At 45.6% G+C, this 19,168-nt stretch overlaps 1 protein-coding gene across 1 annotated transcript in view; it reads left to right on the top strand.

Moving 5' to 3' along the window:
• Nucleotides 1-212: 212 nt before the first annotated feature.
• The window catches only part of LMNB1 (lamin B1), a 62,359-nt gene continuing 43,403 nt past the window's right edge, over nt 213-19,168 (top strand). The window contains exon 1 of the mRNA XM_039470832.2: nt 213-1,019. Coding sequence (XP_039326766.1) covers nt 661-1,019 — 359 coding nt within the window. The 5' untranslated portion in view covers nt 213-660. The remainder of the gene's footprint in view (nt 1,020-19,168) is intronic.

Raw genomic sequence — 19,168 nt, 5'->3', positions numbered from 1 at the left:
TGCGCGGACGGGCAGTCCCGGGCGTACTTCACTGCCACCCAGAGTCCCGTCCCGGCCCCGCCCAGCCGGGCGTGCCGAGCGGACGGTTGCCCGAGGGCCAGATTTTAAATTTACGGGCTCGGCTCCCAAGCCGCCGAAGCGCGCTGCCCGCTCCCGATTGGCCGGTGGCGGTCACGTGGAGGCGCCAGGGCGCGCCGGCCATGTTGGGGAGTGCGGCGCCGCGGCCCGCGCCACCTCCGCCCCCCGCGGCTCGCCTCCAGCCCGCCCCTCCCTGTCCCCCGTCCCCGCGCCCGCCGCTCCGTGCAGCCTGAGAGGAAACAAAGTGCTGCGAGCAGGAGACTGCGGCGGCGCGGACCCTGCTTGGCCTCCAGTCACCCTCGCCTTGCATCTTCCCGCGTGCGTGTGAGTGTGTGTACGTGTTTTCTTACAAAGGACATTTCGCGATCGGTCGATTGATTCCTAGTTTCCCCCCGGCCTTTGCCCTTTGTGCCGTAGCCGAGCTACAGCCACCCCAGGTGCTCTGTTCCTCCAAACGCCGGCATCTGGACGCGAGCGCAGGTCGCCCGTTTGTGCCTTCGGTTCCCGCTTCGCCCCCTGCCGTCCCCTCCTTGTCACGCTCCCGCCCGCGGCCTCGGCGCCCCGCTCTCTCCGCCGCCCGCCATGGCGACCGCGACCCCCGTGCCGCCGCGGACCGGCAGCCGCACTGGCGGCCCCACCACGCCGCTGAGCCCCACGCGGCTGTCGCGGCTCCAGGAGAAGGAGGAGCTGCGCGAGCTCAATGACCGCCTGGCCGTGTACATCGACAAGGTGCGCAGCCTGGAGACAGAGAACAGCGCGCTGCAGCTGCAGGTGACGGAGCGCGAGGAGGTGCGCGGCCGCGAGCTCACCGGCCTCAAGGCGCTCTACGAGACCGAGCTGGCCGACGCGCGACGCGCGCTCGACGACACGGCCCGCGAGCGCGCCAAGCTGCAGATCGAGCTGGGCAAGTGCAAGGCCGAACACGACCAGCTGCTCCTCAAGTGAGTCCTCGCTGTCGGCCCCGTTAGCGCCCGCAAGGAGGAGCGGGGGCGCAGTCGGGGCGACCAGCTCTCCGGGTTCTGCCCTGGGGAGGGAGTGTGGAGGTCAGGATGCGCGCATCCTTCAGAAGGGACAGGGTCTCGGTCTTCGGAAAGGAGAAAGAATCTAGAGTTCATAGCGGGGCAGGGGTCAAGGAGGGGGCTCGAGCTGTAGTGATGAGGGGCCGTGATGCCCATTTCTAGGCTTTGGATGCCCTCTGGAACGTGCGAAGTGTGCGCTTGGGGCTGCTGAGAAGGAGCGTCCGCTTTCGCACCTTGAACCCAGGGATCCCGCGCGGAGAGGCGGCCCCGCCGGCCCCAGGTGCGGGGAGCTGGAGCGCGGGCGCGCGCTCGAGTGCGCGCCCGGGTTTCCGGCCGGTGCGAGACAAAGCGTCTAGCGAATTTACAGTGCTGGGATGGCCGGCCGGGGAGGACGGGCAGCCCGCCTCTAGAATGAATGAGCTTCGCGCGGGCTGAGGGAGGAAGGGGAGGGACCTGCCCGGAGCATCCGCGTCTCCTGGGGGTGGATCCTGCTTTGGCGCGCTCTGTCTTCACCCTGTGACATTTTGCGGTGGTTCTGCGCCTGCTTTGGGCGGGAGGGAGAGGCCGAACTTGATCCGCGCGCCTCCAGCCTGCCCCTGGCAAGTTAGGTTTGCTAGCTGGTTAGCTTTCTCTAGGGAAAGGTGTCCTGTCTCAGAGGGGATGGCGCGGGCCCTCGGATGGTTCTGCGCAGGGAAGGAAAGCTGGATTTGTGCATGTTACTGCCACTGTTCTTCGAGTTGCGGTTCCCTTACCCCTCAGGCAGTGGCCCCATCTCCCCAGCTTTTGCCTCATAGTATAGTCGGCTTTTCCGGTAGGGACCATGCTTAGTACCCCTTAGTGTGCCATTGTGCACATAGTAGACCAGGGCAGGTAACAGGGTGCTGTGTAAATGCTGAGTGTTTGAGCGAAGGAGAGCTTGTAATTATTTGTTCCACGTAAGCGAGTGTGTTTTCATTCCAGTGCACAGGGATACACTTCCAGACCTTTGCTGGCCTTACTTTGACTTTCTGATGAGCAAAATGTAACTGTCATCAGTAGGCAACAAGTGGTGATGTCATGCTTTAGAGATTTGCAAAATTTGGGTCTGGAATTTATGGTTGCCATTAGCACTGCCAATTAAAGTATCTGGAGGTACCTTATTCTCACTGTGACACTCTTTGCCCCTGGATGTCTTTCTGTATCTGTGTGAATATCCCTGCCCGAAGGCTCTGTGATTTTGTGTATTTTTACTTATACCTCTTATCATATTTCCGGTTTATAAAAAAGCATGTGTACTTGGAAAGAACAAAATAGTATAGACTGGTTATAGTGAAAAATGATAACTGCACTACCCTTTCCGGAGGCAATCACATTTATCCCTTCTTTAAAAAAAATTGTTTGGATATTTAGTTCTACAACTCGAAAATAATGCTAAGCTTTTATTTCTGTTTCTTTGATTTACTAAGCCTTCCGTTAATTTTTTGAAATGAGCTGTCAGTTCACTCACGCTATTTCCATGTTTCTCCATTTTTTTTTTTTTAACCACTGAATTCGTTCAAATCTTAGATATCGTTGCTTATAAGACTTGCTATTATTATGTATACCACTAAGAAGATAAAAAACATCAGTACCAACTATGTAGGATCCATCCTGTTGGATCCATCATTATTTCTTTTTTTTTTTTTTTGAGATGGAGTTTTGCTCTTGTTACCCAGGCTGGAGTGCAATGGCACGATCTCAGCTCACCACAACCTCTGCCTCCTGGGTTCAAGCAATTCTCCTGCCTCAGCCTCCGGAGACCGTGGCCGGTCCCATCATGATTTCTTAGATGTCAAAATGTCACACAGGGTGAGGCACGTTGGCTTACGCCTGTAATCCCAGCACTTTGGGAGGCTTAGGTGAGCAGATCACTTGAGGTAAGGAGTTCGAGACCAGCCTGACCAACATGGTAAAACTCTGTCTCTACTAAAAATACAAAAATTAGCCAGGCTTGGTGGTGGGCGCCTGTAATCCCAGCTACTTGGGAGGCTGAGGTGGGAGAATTGCTTGAAACCCGGGAGACAGAGGCTGCAGTGAACCACATGGCCCATTGCACTCCAGCCTGGGTGACAGAGTGAGACTGTCTTAAAAAAAAAAGTCAGGTCGGGCGCGGTGGCTCAAGCCTGTAATCCCAGCACTTTGGGAGGCCGAGGCAGGTGGATCACAAGGTCAAGAGATCGAGACCATCTTGGTCAACATGGTGAAACCCCGTCTCTACTAAAAATACAAAAAAATTAGCTGGGCATGGTGGCGCGTGCCTGTAATCCCAGCTACTCAGGAGGCTGAGGTAGGAGAATTGCCTGAACCCAGGAGGCGGAGGTTGCGGTGAGATCGCGCCATTGCACTCCAGCCTGGATAACAAGAGCGAAACTCCATCTCTCTTTTTTTTTTTTTCTTCTCTTTTTTCTCGAAACTCCGTCTCAAAAAAAAAAAAAAAATCTCGCATATCAAGTATCTGTTGAGTAGCAGTCACCGTTCTATGTTAGAGGATACAAATGTATATGTATTTTTAAAATGGATTACTGTTCTGTGTTGCTGAGAGTGTAGTGAGGGAGCTACATACCAGCAAGCAAATAAAGATTGTCTTTTGTCTGATGTGATGCCGGCGCTTTTATAATATTTCTAGGAGTTAACCACAGAAGGTTTTTCACACAGTAACAAGGCTGCCACCTGGCTGACAGTAGTTGTAAATGTATGGATTCTAAAATGCCTGCTCGTTTTAGCGGGGTTAAAAAATGAGAAGAATGTGTATTAGAATCAGTGAAGTAATGTTTGTGATACAGCTTAGGTAAAGCAAATGCTAGGGGAATACAAATAAAGCAGAGTGAAGGGTTAGTGTGATTAAGGAAGGCTGTCTGAGGGGTTGACAGTACCTATATTCTCTGAGGGTAAGTAGTGTTCTGGGATTATATTTTCCTTAGGTCTGTGCAACTGTATGTGTATTCCTATTGTCAGGATTAGATGTACCGTTTTTTCCCTGTAACATACCATTAATTGCTCAAAACATGCAACATTTTATCACTTTTCTTATATGGATTTATTCCTCAATTACCTTTCATTTTTCTTTTTCTTTCTTTTTTTTTTTTTTTTTGAGATGGAGTTTCGCTCTTGTTACCCAGGCTGGAGTGCAATGGCGCCATCTCGGCTCACCGCAAACTCCGCCTCCTGGGTTCAGGCAATTCTCCTGCCTCAGCCTCCTGAGTAGCTGGGATTACAGGCACGTACCACCATGCCCAGCTAATTTTTTTGTATTTTTAGTAGAGAACGGGGTTTCACCATGTTGACCAGGATGGTCTTGATCTCTTGACCTTGTGATCCACCCGCCTCAGCCTCCCAAAGTGCTGGGATTACAGGCTTGAGCCACCGTGCCGGGCACCTTTCATTTTTCTTGTTGATTAAGACAAATTTGCCCTCAGCGTGTTTGCAGACTTCTTGAAGATATCAAATCATAATATCTATCACATGAATCTTCTTTCTTCCCTAGAGTTCTCTTTGCTTAAGGTATGCTGTGTACTGATGTCCTGTTACTTATTAAAAACAGTTTCCTGGCCGGGCCCGGTGGCTTATGCCTGTAAAACACTTTGAGAGGCCTAGGTGGGGCCAGGGGGGTGGGTGGATATCATCTGAAGTCAGGAGTTTGAGACCAGCCTGGTCAACATGGCAAAACCCTGTGTCTACTAAAAATACACAAATTGGCTGGGCACAGTGGCTCAGGCCTGTAATCCCAGCACTTTGGGAAGCCAAGGTGGGCGGATTACAAGGTCAAGAGATCGAGACCATCCTGGCCAACATGGTGAAACCCCGTCTCTGCTAAAAATACAAAAATTAGCTGGGTGTGGTGGCGTGTGCCTGTAGCCCCAGCAACTCGGGAGGCTGAGGCAGGAGAATTGCTTGAACTGGGGAGGCGGAGCTTGCAGTGAGCTGTCACTCCACTGTACACCACACTGAGCATGTATTCTTTTCCCTTGGTTTCTTCATATTTTGTTAAAGAACATCCTTAAGTAATTTATTCAGAAAGGGGGCAGGAGGTAAACTTTCTGAGTCCTATATGTCTGAAAATAGCTTTATTTAGTCTCATGCTTGATTGGCTGTTGGACTAGGTATGGAATACTAGGTTAACACTTCTCCAGAACTTGGAAAGTATTATTTTGCTCCATTGTCTTCTGGCATCCGGGGTTGTTAATGTCTTTTTTTTTTTTTTTTTGAGATGAAATTTCACTCTTGTTGCCCAGGCTGAAGTGCAGTGGGACAGTCTTGGCTCACTGCAACCTCTGCCTCCCGGGTTTAAGTGATTCTCCTGCCTCAGCCTCCCAAGTAGCTGGGATTACGGGGTTGTGCTACCACACCCGGCTAATTTTGTATTTTTAGTAGAGACGGGGTTTCTTTATGTTGGTCAGGCTGGTCTTGAACACCTGATCTCAAGTGATCCACCTGCCTTGGCTTCCCAAGGAGCTGGGATTACAGGTGTGAGCCACACACCTGTAATGCCTGGTCTCTATTTAATTTTTTTTTTTTTTTTTTTTTTTTGAGATGGAGTTTTGCTCTTGTCACCCAGGCTGCAATGCAATGGCACGATCTCGGTTAACTGCAACCTCTGTCTCCTCGGTTCAAGCAATTCTCGTGCCTCAGCCTCCTGAGTAGCTGGGATTATAGGCACCTGCCACCACATCTGGCTAATTTTTTGTATTTTTATTAGCGACTAAAAATTACAAAAGGCATGTTGGTCAGGCTAGTTTTGAACTCCTGACCTCAGGTGATCCACCCTCCTTGGCCTCCCAAAGTGCTGGGAACAGGCATGAGCCAATATATTTTATTTTTTTACTTGGAACCAGAGTGTTTATAATTAAGAATCATTCTCATGTAGGTTGATTTAGATTAAGACAGCAAGTTCAGGCCTGGTGGCTTAGGCATGTAACCCTAGCACTTTGGGAGACTGAGGTGGGCAGATCACGAGGTCAGGAGTTCAAGACCAGCCTGGCCAACACAGTGAAACCCTGTCTCTATTAAAAATACAAAAATGAGCTGGGTGTGGTGGCAAGTGTTTATAGTCCCAGCTACTTGGGAGGGAGAGGCAGTAGAATCACTTGAACCTGGGGAGCGGTGGTTGCAGTAAGCCAAGATCGTGCCACTGCACTATAGCCTGGGTGACAGAGCCAGACTCGGTCTCAAAAACAAAACAAAACAAAACAAAACAAAAAACGATCTTGAGAATTATAGATTCCAAGTTACTTAGTTTCTTTTTGGTTCCTCAGCACACAAGATATTTTAAAGACAGACCATGGAAAGGCTTGGTCTAGAGAGAATTTGGCAACAGTTTCCATGCAGGTGGTCTCTGAATCCATAGGAAAACAGATCTCATATGTAAGGTACAATTACTCTGATTCAGTCCAAGCCTAACTGACTATATTTTGCTGGAAACTTTTTTGGGGGATTAGTTTGCAAGAATAATGATGAATGCCATCACTCAATACTTTAAACAAAAGTACAGAGAAATTGACTTGTTTCAGAATTTCACTGTTAACTCTATGGCAAAACTAGATATAACAGAAAGTTAAGCATTTACATTAGTCCTCAGTAACTGATTTTGTGGATTCAGACATTTGTTTTCCTTCAGTGATATAGGTCCCCTATCTTTTATGTAAAACCCTGGGGATCAGATATACTTTGGAAGTAAAAGCGATTCCAATTTAAGATGATAATATGATGCACATACTGTATATGACACCCCTCAGTGGGGTTTGGGGTAGCATTCTATCTTGAACTTTTTTTTTTTTTTTTTTTTGACAGGGAGTCTCGCTTTGTCACCCAGGCTGGAGTGCAATGGCACAATCTTGGCTCACTGCAACCTCTGCCTCCTGGGTTCAAGTGATTCTCCTGCCTCAGCCTCCCAAGTGCTGAGATTACAGGTGCCTGCTACCACACGCGGCTCATTTTGTATTTTTAGTAGAGACAGGGTTTCTTCATGTTGGTCAGGCTGTACTCGAACTCCAGACCTCAGGTGATCTGCCTGTCTTGGCCTCCCAAAGTACTGGAATTACAGGCATGAGCCACTGCATCTGGCCAATACTAGTTTTCTTTATAAGTGTTATAAAAGTAGTTAAACTGCTAGTTATAGCTCTTTTATAAAAGAGTTATGTTAAATTACTTTAATTTGCAAGGGAAGACTTGGAAGGACCAAACCCCTAAAATTGATGTCTAGGAAGAGGTCCCAAGTAAATAAACTGTCATGGCATTTCCTTCTCATGCTTTCAAAAGATGTTTGGTAAAGCAAGATGTTTTGGAGTTATTTAACTTAGAGTATGAGACTATGTGATATTTGGTATACCCAGATTCAAGGAAGTAAACACCCAGAATGAAAGATAAAGCACTATTAAAATATGGTGAGTCTTTTTTCTCCCTCTCTTTACATAATCGCTACTTATATTTATTCTTTCATTTGTATAGGTGGTGTCACTTCTGATATGTTTGAGTTAGAAACCTTTTTTTTTTTTTTTTGAGACGGAGTTTCGCTCTTGTTACCCCAGGCTGGAGTGCAATGGCGCGATCTCGGCTCACCGCAACCTCCGCCTCCTGGGTTCAGGCAATTCTCCTGCCTCAGCCTCCTGAGTAGCTGGGATTACATGCACGCGCCACCATGCCCAGCTAATTTTTTGTATTTTTAGTAGAGACGGGGTTTCACCATATTGACCGGGATGGTCTCGATCTCTCGACCTCGTGATCCACCTGCCTCGGCCTCCCAAAGTGCTGGGATTACAGGCTGAGCCACCGCGCCCGGCCAAGTTAGAAACCTTTACACTTTTTTTTTTTTTTTGAGACGGAGTTTCGCCCTTGTTACCCAGGCTGGAGTGCAATGGCGCGATCTCGGCTCACCGCAACCTCCGCCTCCTGGGTTCAGGCAATTCTCCTGCCTCAGCCTCCTGAGTAGCTGGGATTACAGGCACGCGCCACCATGCCCAGCTAATTTTTTGCACTTTTAGTAGAGACGGGGTTTCACCATGTTGACCAGGATGGTCTCGATCTCTCGACCTCGTGATCCACCCGCCTCGGCCTCCCAAAGTGCTGGGATTACAGGCTTGAGCCACCGCGCCCGGCACCTTTACACTTTTTTTTTGAGATGGAGTCTAACATTGTTGCCTGGCTAGAGTGCAGTGGCTTGATCTCGGCTCACTGCAACTTCCGACTCCCTGGTTCAAGAGATTCTCCTGCGTTGGCCTCCCGAGTAGTTGGGATTACAGGCACACACCACCATGCCCCGCTAATTTTTTTCCCATCAGTGTAAGTCTCTTTCATATACAAATGGTGAGAATGAACCTCAGGTATAGGTTGGGTTGACCCTGCATAGCTGAAGTTTCCAATTGTTTTTAGGATCAGGGAAGTTTTCTTTTGTTCTTGTTTTGAGGTGGAATCTCGCGGTATTGCCAGTGCTGGAGTGCAATGGCACCATCTTGGCTCACAACAACCTCTGCCTTCTGAGTTCACGCCATCCTCTTCCTTCAAGACTCCCGAGTAGCTGGGATTCCAGGCGCACACCACCACACCCGGCTAATTTTTTGTTTTTAGCAGAGACAGTGTTTCACTATGTTGGCCAGACTGGTCTCCAGTACCTGACCTTGTGATCTGCTCCCCTCAGCCCCCCAAAAGTGTTGGGATTACAGGTGTGAGCCGCCATACCTGACCAGGAAAGTTTTTAAAATCAGTTTTTTGGTTTTTTGTTTTGGAGACGGTGTTTCGCTGTTTTTTGCCCAGGCTGGAATGCAGTGGCACAATCTTGGCTCACTGCAACCTCTGCCTCCCAGGTTCAATCTATTCTCCTGCCTCGGCCTCCCAAGTAGCTGGGATTACAGGCAGGAGCCATGACACCCAGCTAATTTTGTATTTTTATTAGAGACAGGGTTTCTCCATGTTGGTCAGGCTGGTCTTGAACTCCCAACCCCAGGTAGTTTGCCTGCCTCGGCCTCCCAAAGTGCTGGGATTAGAGGTGTGAGCCACCGTGCCCGGCCTTTATATTTTATTAACAAAAAATAGGTTAATGATAAATATTAGTAGATAACGTTTTTTCATGCAACACTACTTTGTGAACATCTTTACATGTCAGTAAATGTGTACTATAACATCATTTAGCACATTTTTGTTGTTTTTTTTTTGAGACAGAGACTCTCTCTGTTGCCAGGCTGGAGTGCAGTAGCGTGATCTTGGCTCACTGCAACCTCTGCCTCCTGGGTTCAGGCGATTCTCCTGCCTCAGCCTCCCGAGTTGTTGGGATTACAGGGACATACCACCACGCCCAGTTAATTTTTATATTTTTAGTAGAGACAGGGTTTCACCATGTTGGCCAGGATGGTCTCAATCTCTTGACCTCATGATTTACCCTCCTTGGCCTCCCAAAGTGCTGGGTTTACAGGCATAAGCCACCGCGCCCAGCCAACATTTAACACATTTTAAACATACATCAAGATGTGCTTTATTGGCCACTTACTTGCTTATGACCAAGGAAATATGCTTTGCACGGACTGGATCTAACCAATTTCTCAGAGGCCATAGATGGCTGTGATTATCTAGGAGACTACTCTCTTGCTGACAATATCAGGTTTTTTCTTTTGGTTAAATTGCTGGTTAAATGTCTTCTAATTTGCTCATTAAATATTAACCACTGAAAAGTTGATAAAATTACAATTTTTGGTACCACCAGCAATAGAGGAATGTCGCTTGAAGGTCTGTAGTGTTAATTTCTGGAGGTTCTTTCTAGTTCTTGATTATTTTTATTGTTCTGCTCATTAAGGAAAAATAGTATCAAGATTCTACACTTGGGTCATAGACTTAGGTTTCTGTTGATATTTTGTCATATACCTGGGTGATAAGTTAGGCCTTAGAGTTACTCTACTTACTTGGTCCTTTTTAATTTTTTTTTACCTTCACTTCATTTGGATTTATTGATGATAGAATTATATCACTATTACTGCTAGATGGGGTCTGGGGTCCCCAACTGATTTTGTAGATATAGAAAGTGTTACTGACCTAGAGAGATTAAAAGACTTATATAAGATGCAGGAAAAGGCCAGGTGAGGTGGCTCATGCCTGTAATCTCAGCACTTTGGGAGGCCTAGGAGGGTGGATCACAATATCAGGAGTTCAAGACCAGCCTGGCCAACATCATGAAATCCTGTCTCTACTAAAAATACAAAAATTAGCTGGGTGTGGTGGCGGGCGCCTGTAATCCCAGCTACTTAGGAGGCTGAGGCAGGAGAACTACTTGAACCTGGGAGGCAGAGGTTGCAGTGAGCTGAGATCACGCCACTGTGCTCCAGCCTGAGTGACAGAGCAAGACTTTGTGGGGTGGAGGTGGGGGTGGGAGGCAAGATGCAGGAAGAAAAGAGCTGACATTTATTTTGTGCCTATTCTGTTTGCCAGGCATTATACTAGATGCTTTACAGACATTGTCTTTTAAGTTTAGGATAACTGCTGATGAGTGAGGAAACTTGAGGCTCAGAGAGGTTAGGTATTTTGCCTGGGATTACTTAGCAGAGAGCAATGAAAGAGCTAGAAAGGATGGTAGCCCTGACTTCTAGCATTGTGATAGGGTTTTCACATACATAGCCGTATTTCATCCATACAACAGTGTTCTGCATGCATTACTCTGGTTTACTGACATGAAGCATGCTCACAGAGCGTCATTATTTGTGGTTGATACTTGAAGTCTCACACAAGATAGTTGATTTTCAGATTCCTTTGGGTGCTACTTTTGGAAATACTACTAGATGCATTTTTCACATTGATAGTTTGTAGCCCTCAGGGAGGTAATTTTGGATTTGTCAGTAGGGTGCAGTAGTTGGAACACCTATTTGAAATGCTGAGGGCTTTATTTGCTAAAAGGTAAAGATGAATTACTGAAAGAGATCTCTTTTTTCTCTTCTTTCTTCTTTTTTTTTTTGAGATAGAGTTTCACTCTTGTTGCCCAGGCTGGAGCGCAATTGTGCAAGCTCAGCTCACCGCAACCTCTGACTCTGGGGTCCAAGCAATTCTCCTGCCTCAGCCTTTCGAGTAGCTGGGATTACAGGCATGTGCCACCAAACTTGGCAAATTTTGTATTTTTAGTAGAGATGAGGTTTTACTATGTTGACCAGCCTGACAGTCCGCCTGCTGCAGCCTCCCAAAGTACGGGGATTACAGGTGTGAGCCACCTCACCTGGCCTCTTTTCTTCTCTTCTTAAAAGCTACTTTCCCACTTTATTCCATGACTTAATAATTTAAAAGAAATTAAAACCTCTAAATAAATCTTTAATACTCATGATAGAGTGCTCCTTCATTTTTTTTTTTTTTTTTTTTTTCGAGATGGAATTTCACTCTTGTTACCCAGGCTGGAGTTCAGTGGCGCTATCTCGGCTCACCACAACCTCCGCCTCCTGGGTTCAGGCAATTCTCCTGCTTCAACCTCCTGAGTAGCTGGGATTACAGACACGCGCCACCACGCCCAGCTAATGTTTTGTATTTTTAGTGGAGATGGGGTTTCACTATGTTGGCCAGGCTGGTTGCAAACTCCTGACCTCAGGTGATCCACTCACCTAAGCCTCCCAAAGTGCTGGAATTACAGGTGAGAGCCACCGTGCCTGGCCTATTGGAGCCATATATATATTTAATATGGGGTGGGGAAGGGGATTGCATTTTAAGTAATAAGTAGACCCAAAATTTTCAGCCAGAATTGTGACATGATCAGTCAGGCTATGCTGTGGAGGGACAAAAAGAGGAGAGATACAAACACTAGTAAGAACACTGGGGGAGTGATAAGGTAGCCCTTGAACTGAGGCAGGTGGAAGAAAGGAGAGAAGGTGGATTTAAGAGATACTGAGCATAAGAGACTAGGGAGAATAAAGAGTCTAGGTTAGGCCGGGCGCGGTGGCTCAAGCCTGTAATCCCAGCACTTTGGGAGGCCGAGGCGGGTGGATCACAAGGTCAAGAGATCGAGACCATCCTGGTCAACATAGTGAAACCCCATCTCTACTAAAAATACAAAAAAAAAAAAAAAATAGCTGGGCATGGTGTCGCGTGCCTGTAATCCCAACTACTCAGGAGGCAGAGGCAGGAGAATTGCATGAACCCAGGAGGCGGAGGTTGCGGTGAGCCCAGATCGCGCCATTGCACTCCAGCCTGGGTAACAAGAGTGAAACTGTCTCAAAAAAAAAAAAAAAAAAATAGTATTTTTCCCCACTTACTTACTTTTTTATATAATTATATAGTCTATGCCAGTTGTTAAAACGTCAAATTGTTTAGGATCTTTTTAAAATTAATTTTTATCTCATTAAATAAGGAATTACCTTTGGGTGTCTTGTGTTTTCTCCATTCTAGTTGTATTGCATAAGCATTGATAGGTTGGGTATAGAATTCTAGGTTGTAAAGGCTATTTTCTTAGACTTTTGAAGGCATGTTCTTGTTTTCTCGCTCTCATTTGCTGCAGAAGTAATAATAAGTGAAAAATTTAAAAGAGAATGGCTTGAACAGGGGAGTTGGAGGTAGCAGTGAGCCAAGATCATGCCATTGCACTCCAGCCTCGGGAACAAGAGCAAGACTTTGTCTCAAAAAAGGCTGAGAGAATCTTCTTTTGGTCCAGTTCTAAAATTTCACAAGGATATTCTTTGTTGTAAATCTCTTTTCATCCATTGCGTTGGTCATTTGTTTTTTGTTTTGTTGTTGTTGTTTTGGGGTCTGGAAATTTATCTTCTTTAGTTCTTGGAAGTTTTGTTGAATTATTTTATGGATATTTTCTCCTCTTTTACTACCATATGAGACTCCTGTTATTCAAATGTTGGACCTCTTACACCAATCCTTTGGTTTTCTTACCTTTTTTGAAAGTATATTATTTCTCTATTAAGACATGTTCCCAATTTTCCTTTCCGGTTTTTGCTATGGTATTTTAAATTCCTAATAACTTCTTTTTATTCTCTCTCTCGCTCTCTTTTTTTGAGACAGAGTTTGCTCTTGTTGTCCAGACTAGAGTGCAGTGGCAGGATCTCAGCTCACCGTAACGTCTGCCTCCCAGGTTCAAGTGATTCTCCTGCCTCAGCCTCCCAAGTAGCCAGGCATGTACTACCACGCCCTGCTAATTTTTTATATTTTTAGTAGAGATGGGGTTTCTTCATGTTGTCAAGCTGGTCTCAAACTCCTGACCTTAGGTGATCCACCCGCCTTGGCCTCCCAAAGTGTTGGGATTACAGGCATGAGCCACTGAGCCTGACCCTTTTTTTTTTTTTTTTTAAGGTAGGGTGTCATTCTTGCCCAGTCTGGAATGCAGGGGCATGATCTTGGCTCACTACATACAGTCTCAACCTTCCAGGCTCAAGTGATCCTCTCACCTCAGCCTTTGGAGTAGTTGGGACTGTAGGTGTGTACCATTACACCCAGCTAGGTTTTTGATTTTTTCGTAGAGTCAAGTTCTTACCATGCCTAGGCTAGTCTCAAACTCCTGAGCTCAAGTGGTCCTTCTGCCTCAGCCTCCCAAAGTTTTGGGATTACAGGTGTGAACCATCACACCTGGCCTTTTTATTCTCTTGATATCTCTCTCTCTCTCTTTTTTTTTTTTCTTTTTGAGACAGGGTCTCGCTTTGTTGCCCAGGCTGGAGTGCAGTGGTGTAGTCTCAGCTCACTGCAACCTCCGCCTCCATGTTCAAGTGATTCTCATGCCTCAGCCTCCTGAGCAGCTGGGATTATAAGTGCCCACTATGACACTGGGCTAATTTTTGTATTTTTAGTAGAGACGGGGTTTCACTATGTTGGTCAGGCTGGTCTTGAACTCCTGACCTCAAGTGATCTTCCTTCCTGACCTCAAGTTTCTGCCTCACACAGTGCTGGGTTTACAGATGAGAGCCTATTCTCTTGATATCTCTATAGCATTGTTTTTATCTAAATTTGATAGATTTGGTACTTTCCTTTTTATTTTTTTGAAATGGAGTCTTGCTCTGTCGCCCTGGCTGGAGTGCAGTGGCACAATATCAGCTCATTGCAACCTCTGCGTCCTGGGTTCAAGTGATTCTCCTGCCTCAGCCTCCCGAGTAGCTGGGATTACAGATGCATGCCACCATGCCCGGCTGACTTGTTTTTTTAGTAGAAATGGGGTTTTGCCATGTTGGCCAGGTGGGTCTTGAACTCCTGACTTCAGGTTATCCATCTGCTCCGAATGAATGTGCTGGGAGGGATTACAGGCGTGAGCCACTGCGCCTGGTGGATTTAGTACTTTCTCTTATCTTTGCAGAAATCTTTTTTTTTTTTTTTTTGGTGAGACGGAGTTTCGCTCTTGTTACCCAGGCTGGAGTGCAATGGTGCGATCTCAGCTCACCGCAACCTCCACCTCCTGGGTTCAGGCAATTCTCCTCAGCCTCCTGAGTAGCTGGGATTACAGGCACGCGCCACCATGCCCAGCTAATTTCTTTTGTATTTTAGTAGAGACGGGGTTTCACCACGTTGACCAGGATGGTCTCGATCTCTCGACCTTGTGATCCACCCACCTCGGCCTCCCAAAGTGCTGGGATTACAGGCTTGAGCCACCGCACCCGGCCCAGAAATCTTCATTGTCCTTCATAGCCCCTCTTTGCTAAGTTACTTTCTTTTTCTGTTTAGGTCTTTGTGTCATCACTCAGTGAAGGGAATAGAAACTACTAGGGATTTTAAGCAGAAAGGGAAATAATATGAGATGTAGGTGCTCAGAAATGATTTTTAGAGGGGCTAGAGGAGCAGTAATGATTCCTAGAATATTGTTGTAGAACTCACCTTCTTTGGGAGCTTTTATGTATGAGGTCATCAATGAAACTAGTGAACTGTTTTAAAAACGGTATATAGCTACTATTCAGGACCAGGAAGATGCCACTGTGATTGCTTTAGGAACAGCTGCCTCATGACAACCAACAAACTGGAGAATGGATATTGGAACACTGTTTCTGAAATATTTTACACCCAGATCAGTGCCTGGCATATTGTAGATAGGTTACAAAGTAGTGGTTATTGGCTTTTATTTTTAAGTGAATCAGTCATTTTTATTAAGACTTAATCTGGGCCGGGCGCAGTGGCTCAAGCCTGTAATCCCAGCACTTTGGGAGGCCGAGGCGGATGGATCACGAGGTCAAGAGATCGAGACCATCCTGGTCAGCATGGTGAAACCTCGTCTCTACTAAAAATACAAAAAAAATAGCTGGACATGGTGGTGCGTGCCTGTAATCCCAGTTACTCAGGAGGCTGAGACAGAAGAATTGCCTGAACCCAGGAGGTGGAGGTTGCAATGAGCCAAGATAGCACCATTGCACTCCAGCCTGGGTAACAAGAGTGAAACTCCGTCTCAAAAAAAAAAAAAAAAGACTTAATCTGTAAGTGTCTTCTCCACACTCCTGTGCCTGTTTATATTACAGTGAATTTTTGTTCGTTTGCTTCAAAGAAGTGGTTTTGTGGTCCAGTTTCAATCTCATTTAGTATTTTTCCTAATTTTTTTCCTGAGTTTCAGCTAGAGCTTGCTTGAGTCTGATTAGGTTGTTGCTAATTGATTGACAGTTTATTCAGTGAGTAGCAGAATTTTATTAGCACTAGAAACTGTCCTTTGAAGCTTTTGAGTTATGCAGAAGCATCTTCGTCTTTTTCCATGTGCCAGAGGAGACCCTTGTTAATAGAAATTATGATCACAAGACATTCTAGAGTTTTTGTGTACAATTTTTTTTTTTTGAGATGGAGTCTTGCTTTGTTGCCCAGGCTAGAGTGCAGTGGTGTGATCTTGGCTTACTGTCACCACAGCCTCCCAGGTTCAAGCGATTCTCCTGCCTCAGCCTCCTGAGCAGCTAAAGATTACAGGCGTTCCCCATCATGCCCAGCTAATTTTTGTATTTTTAGTAGAGATGAGGTTTCATCATGTTGACCAGGCTGGTCTCTTAACTCCTGACCTCAGGTGATCTGCCCGCTTCAGCCTCCCAAAGTGCTGGGATTACAAGAGTGAGCTACTGTGCCTGGCTGAGTTTTTCTGTATTAAGTTATATTTGTTTTAGTTTCAATTCATTCATTTTCCTTAGGAGAAAAGTACTGTGGATCACATCCTTTTTGCTTTTGGAAGGGAGGATAACATGAGGATAATGTTGAAGCTGATGAGTGGCTGTTGGAGCAAATGCATGTTTGATGTGCAGTTTGAGCCTGTTATGAAATAAAATTATCTAGTTTTAGGACAAGGTTTTTATGTGGGCATATTTTACTTTAAATTGAAAATAAGGTTTATTTTTTCCTCTAAAGATCTGAAGCATGGCTAGATAATAAAAGACATGATGCTGAGCTCTGGGTGTGAAGAGATCGCCAGACATGGACTTATGTGATAGTCACTTGAATACTGCACTAGTGTTGAGTGGTGTTCAGCTGCTACCAGAGACAGCTGTTCAGAAGAACCTTATATTATATGAAAACATGAACAGAGCCTAGCCAGCTTTCTTTTCTTTTTTAATTAATTAATTAATTATTTTACAGGCCAGGCGTGGTGGCTCATGCCTGTAATCCCAGCACTTTGGGAGGCTGAGGCACGTGGATCACGAGGTCAGGAGTTTGAGACCAGCCTGACCAACATGGTGAAACCCTGTCTCTACTAAAAATACAAAAATTAGTTGGGCATGGTGGCACACACCTGTAATCCCAGCTATTCGGGAGGCTGAGGCAGGAGAATTGCCTGAACCTGGGAGGCTGAGGTTGCAGTGAGCCAAGATTGTGCCACTGCACTCCAGCCTGGGTGACAGAGTGAGACTTTGTCTCAAAAAAAAGAAAAAAAAAAAATTTTTTTTTTACGGTAAGGGTCTCACTTTGTTGTCCAGAATGACAGTGACCCAACCACAGCTCACAGCAGCCTTAACATCCCTGGCCCAAGCAATTCTCCCACCTCGGTCCCTCTAGTAGCTGATACTATAGGCGCAGGGCAGCACACCTGGCTAATTTTTGTATTCTTTGTAATAATGGGGATGGGGCTTTACCATATTGCCCAGGCTAGTTTCGAACTCCTGGGCTTAAGCAATCTGCCCATCTTGGCCTCCCAAAGTGCTGGGATTACAGACATGAGCTACTGGGCCTGGCCCACTAATTCATTTTCAAGTAGTTATTGTTTTTGCAGGCCTTGAATGACTTTCTGCATGTTATGTATGTGGTATGACTTTTGGAAAAATATACTCTACAGTTACCACCTAGTAATGATATATTTTTCTAAGAGCTCCATTGAGTATTTGTTTTCCAGTGATTTTGTGATTGGATGCGGTTTTTGATTTTTGTTTGTTTTGTTTTTTTTTTTGTTTTTTGAGATGGAGATACATTCTTGTTGCCAAGGCTGGAGTGCAATGGTGCCATCTTGGCTCACTGCAACCTTCCGGGTTTAAGTGATTCATTCTCCTGCCTCAGCCTCCTGAGTAAGTGGGATTACAGGTACCCACCACCACACCCTGCTAATTTCATAGTTTAGTAGAGATGGGATTTGAACATGTTGGTCAGGCTGGTCTCGAACTCCTGACCTTGTGATCTGCCTGCCTTGGCCTCCCAAAGTGCAGGGATTTACAGGTGTGAGCCACTGCACCCGGTTGGATGCAGTTTTTGAATCTCCTTTTTTTCCCCTTGCCTTGTCTTCTTATGATGCTGACTAACCTCCACTTTCTGATTGGTAGGCCTAGTCTAGAGTAGGGTATACCTAGACAAATGAAGCACACCCAAGGAGTGGGAGACAGAGTCATCCTCACAGAAGGACTAATGCAGAGGCCAAGCAAAGTTCAGACACTGAGTTCCAGAGCCAAGTTCAGTGCAGAATCCAGGGTTGGAAATGATCTTAATACAATTCAGGGTCAAACTGGTGGTATGGTGTAAAACTAGCAGCAGCAGAGTGTGTAGTATTTGATGGTGGTGAAGGTGCTCAGGAGCAATTCAGAAAGTGTTAACCAAATGGATTTAGGTTAGTCCTATAGGCCTCAGGAGAGGATAGGGATGTGTCCCAGATACATGGTACTAGTTTTATTGGGAAAGTACAACCATAGTAAAGCTGTGTATGTTAGTCTTAAGTCAATGCTGTAGAATGTTAGCAAGAATATAAAAATATCCTTTCTAGCTAATTTCCTTTTTCTCTCTCCTCTTCTTTTTCTTTTTTTCTTTCCTTTTCTTGATATGGAATCTTGCTCTTTAGCCCAGTGGAGTGCAGTGACACAATCTTGGCTCAGTGCAGCCTCCGCCCCCTGGGTTCAAGCAGTTCTCCTGCTTGAGTCTCCCGAGCAGTTGGGATTACAGGCATGAGCCACCATGCCCAGCTAATTTTTGTATTTTTAGTAGAGATGGGGTTTTACCATGTTGGCCAGGGTGGTCTTGAACTCCTGGCCTCAGGTGATCCACCCACCTTGGCCTCGCAAAGTGCTAGGATTACAGGTGTGAGCCACTGCACCCAGCCATACTAATTTTCTTTTTAACAGTCAGATACTCGATTAGACCTGGTTACTTGTTATGAGTAACAAAATTCTAGCTTACTTGAAATGAGAGCTAATTTTGTTTATTAAGGAAAGAAATTCTTAATTACCATAGAATGCCAGTTACATTTATAAAACATTTATCTTATGGTTGCAGTTAGGGTTTAGTTCTTCTGTAAAACATCTAAAGCAAATGGGTATGTTTTGTGACTTATTTTCAGGGGCATGAATATTTTTAGTATTAGATTCATATGTTGAATTTAACATAGGAAGATCTCCTTATCCGGACTAGAAATAGTTTAATCAGACAGGTGGATAATACAACAAATCCAGTCAGGAAATGTACTAGAAGTAAATGTATACTAATACCTTAAGTGGTAGATAGCGTCTACTAATTTAGGATTCCTATCTAAATTGCTCTCTGTTTGGAGGCATCCTCAGATTTCACTCTGCTTAGGTGATAGCTGCAGCAAATTCATATGTATGTTTTAGGATATCAGTTCTACAGGTTTCTGCACTTTTACCATGTGCTGATAATTACACGTGGATTTTCTTTATAATATTGATGAATGAAAAATGGTTTGAAAATTATGACAAAATTATGTTCAGAGTATTAACTGA

Source organism: Saimiri boliviensis, chromosome 1 (genome assembly GCF_048565385.1).
Source record: "Saimiri boliviensis isolate mSaiBol1 chromosome 1, mSaiBol1.pri, whole genome shotgun sequence".
NCBI classification, from domain to species: Eukaryota; Metazoa; Chordata; class Mammalia; order Primates; family Cebidae; genus Saimiri; species Saimiri boliviensis.
The sequence above is the reverse complement of the archived record's forward strand: the minus strand, read 5'-3'. Positions and strand labels throughout refer to the sequence as shown.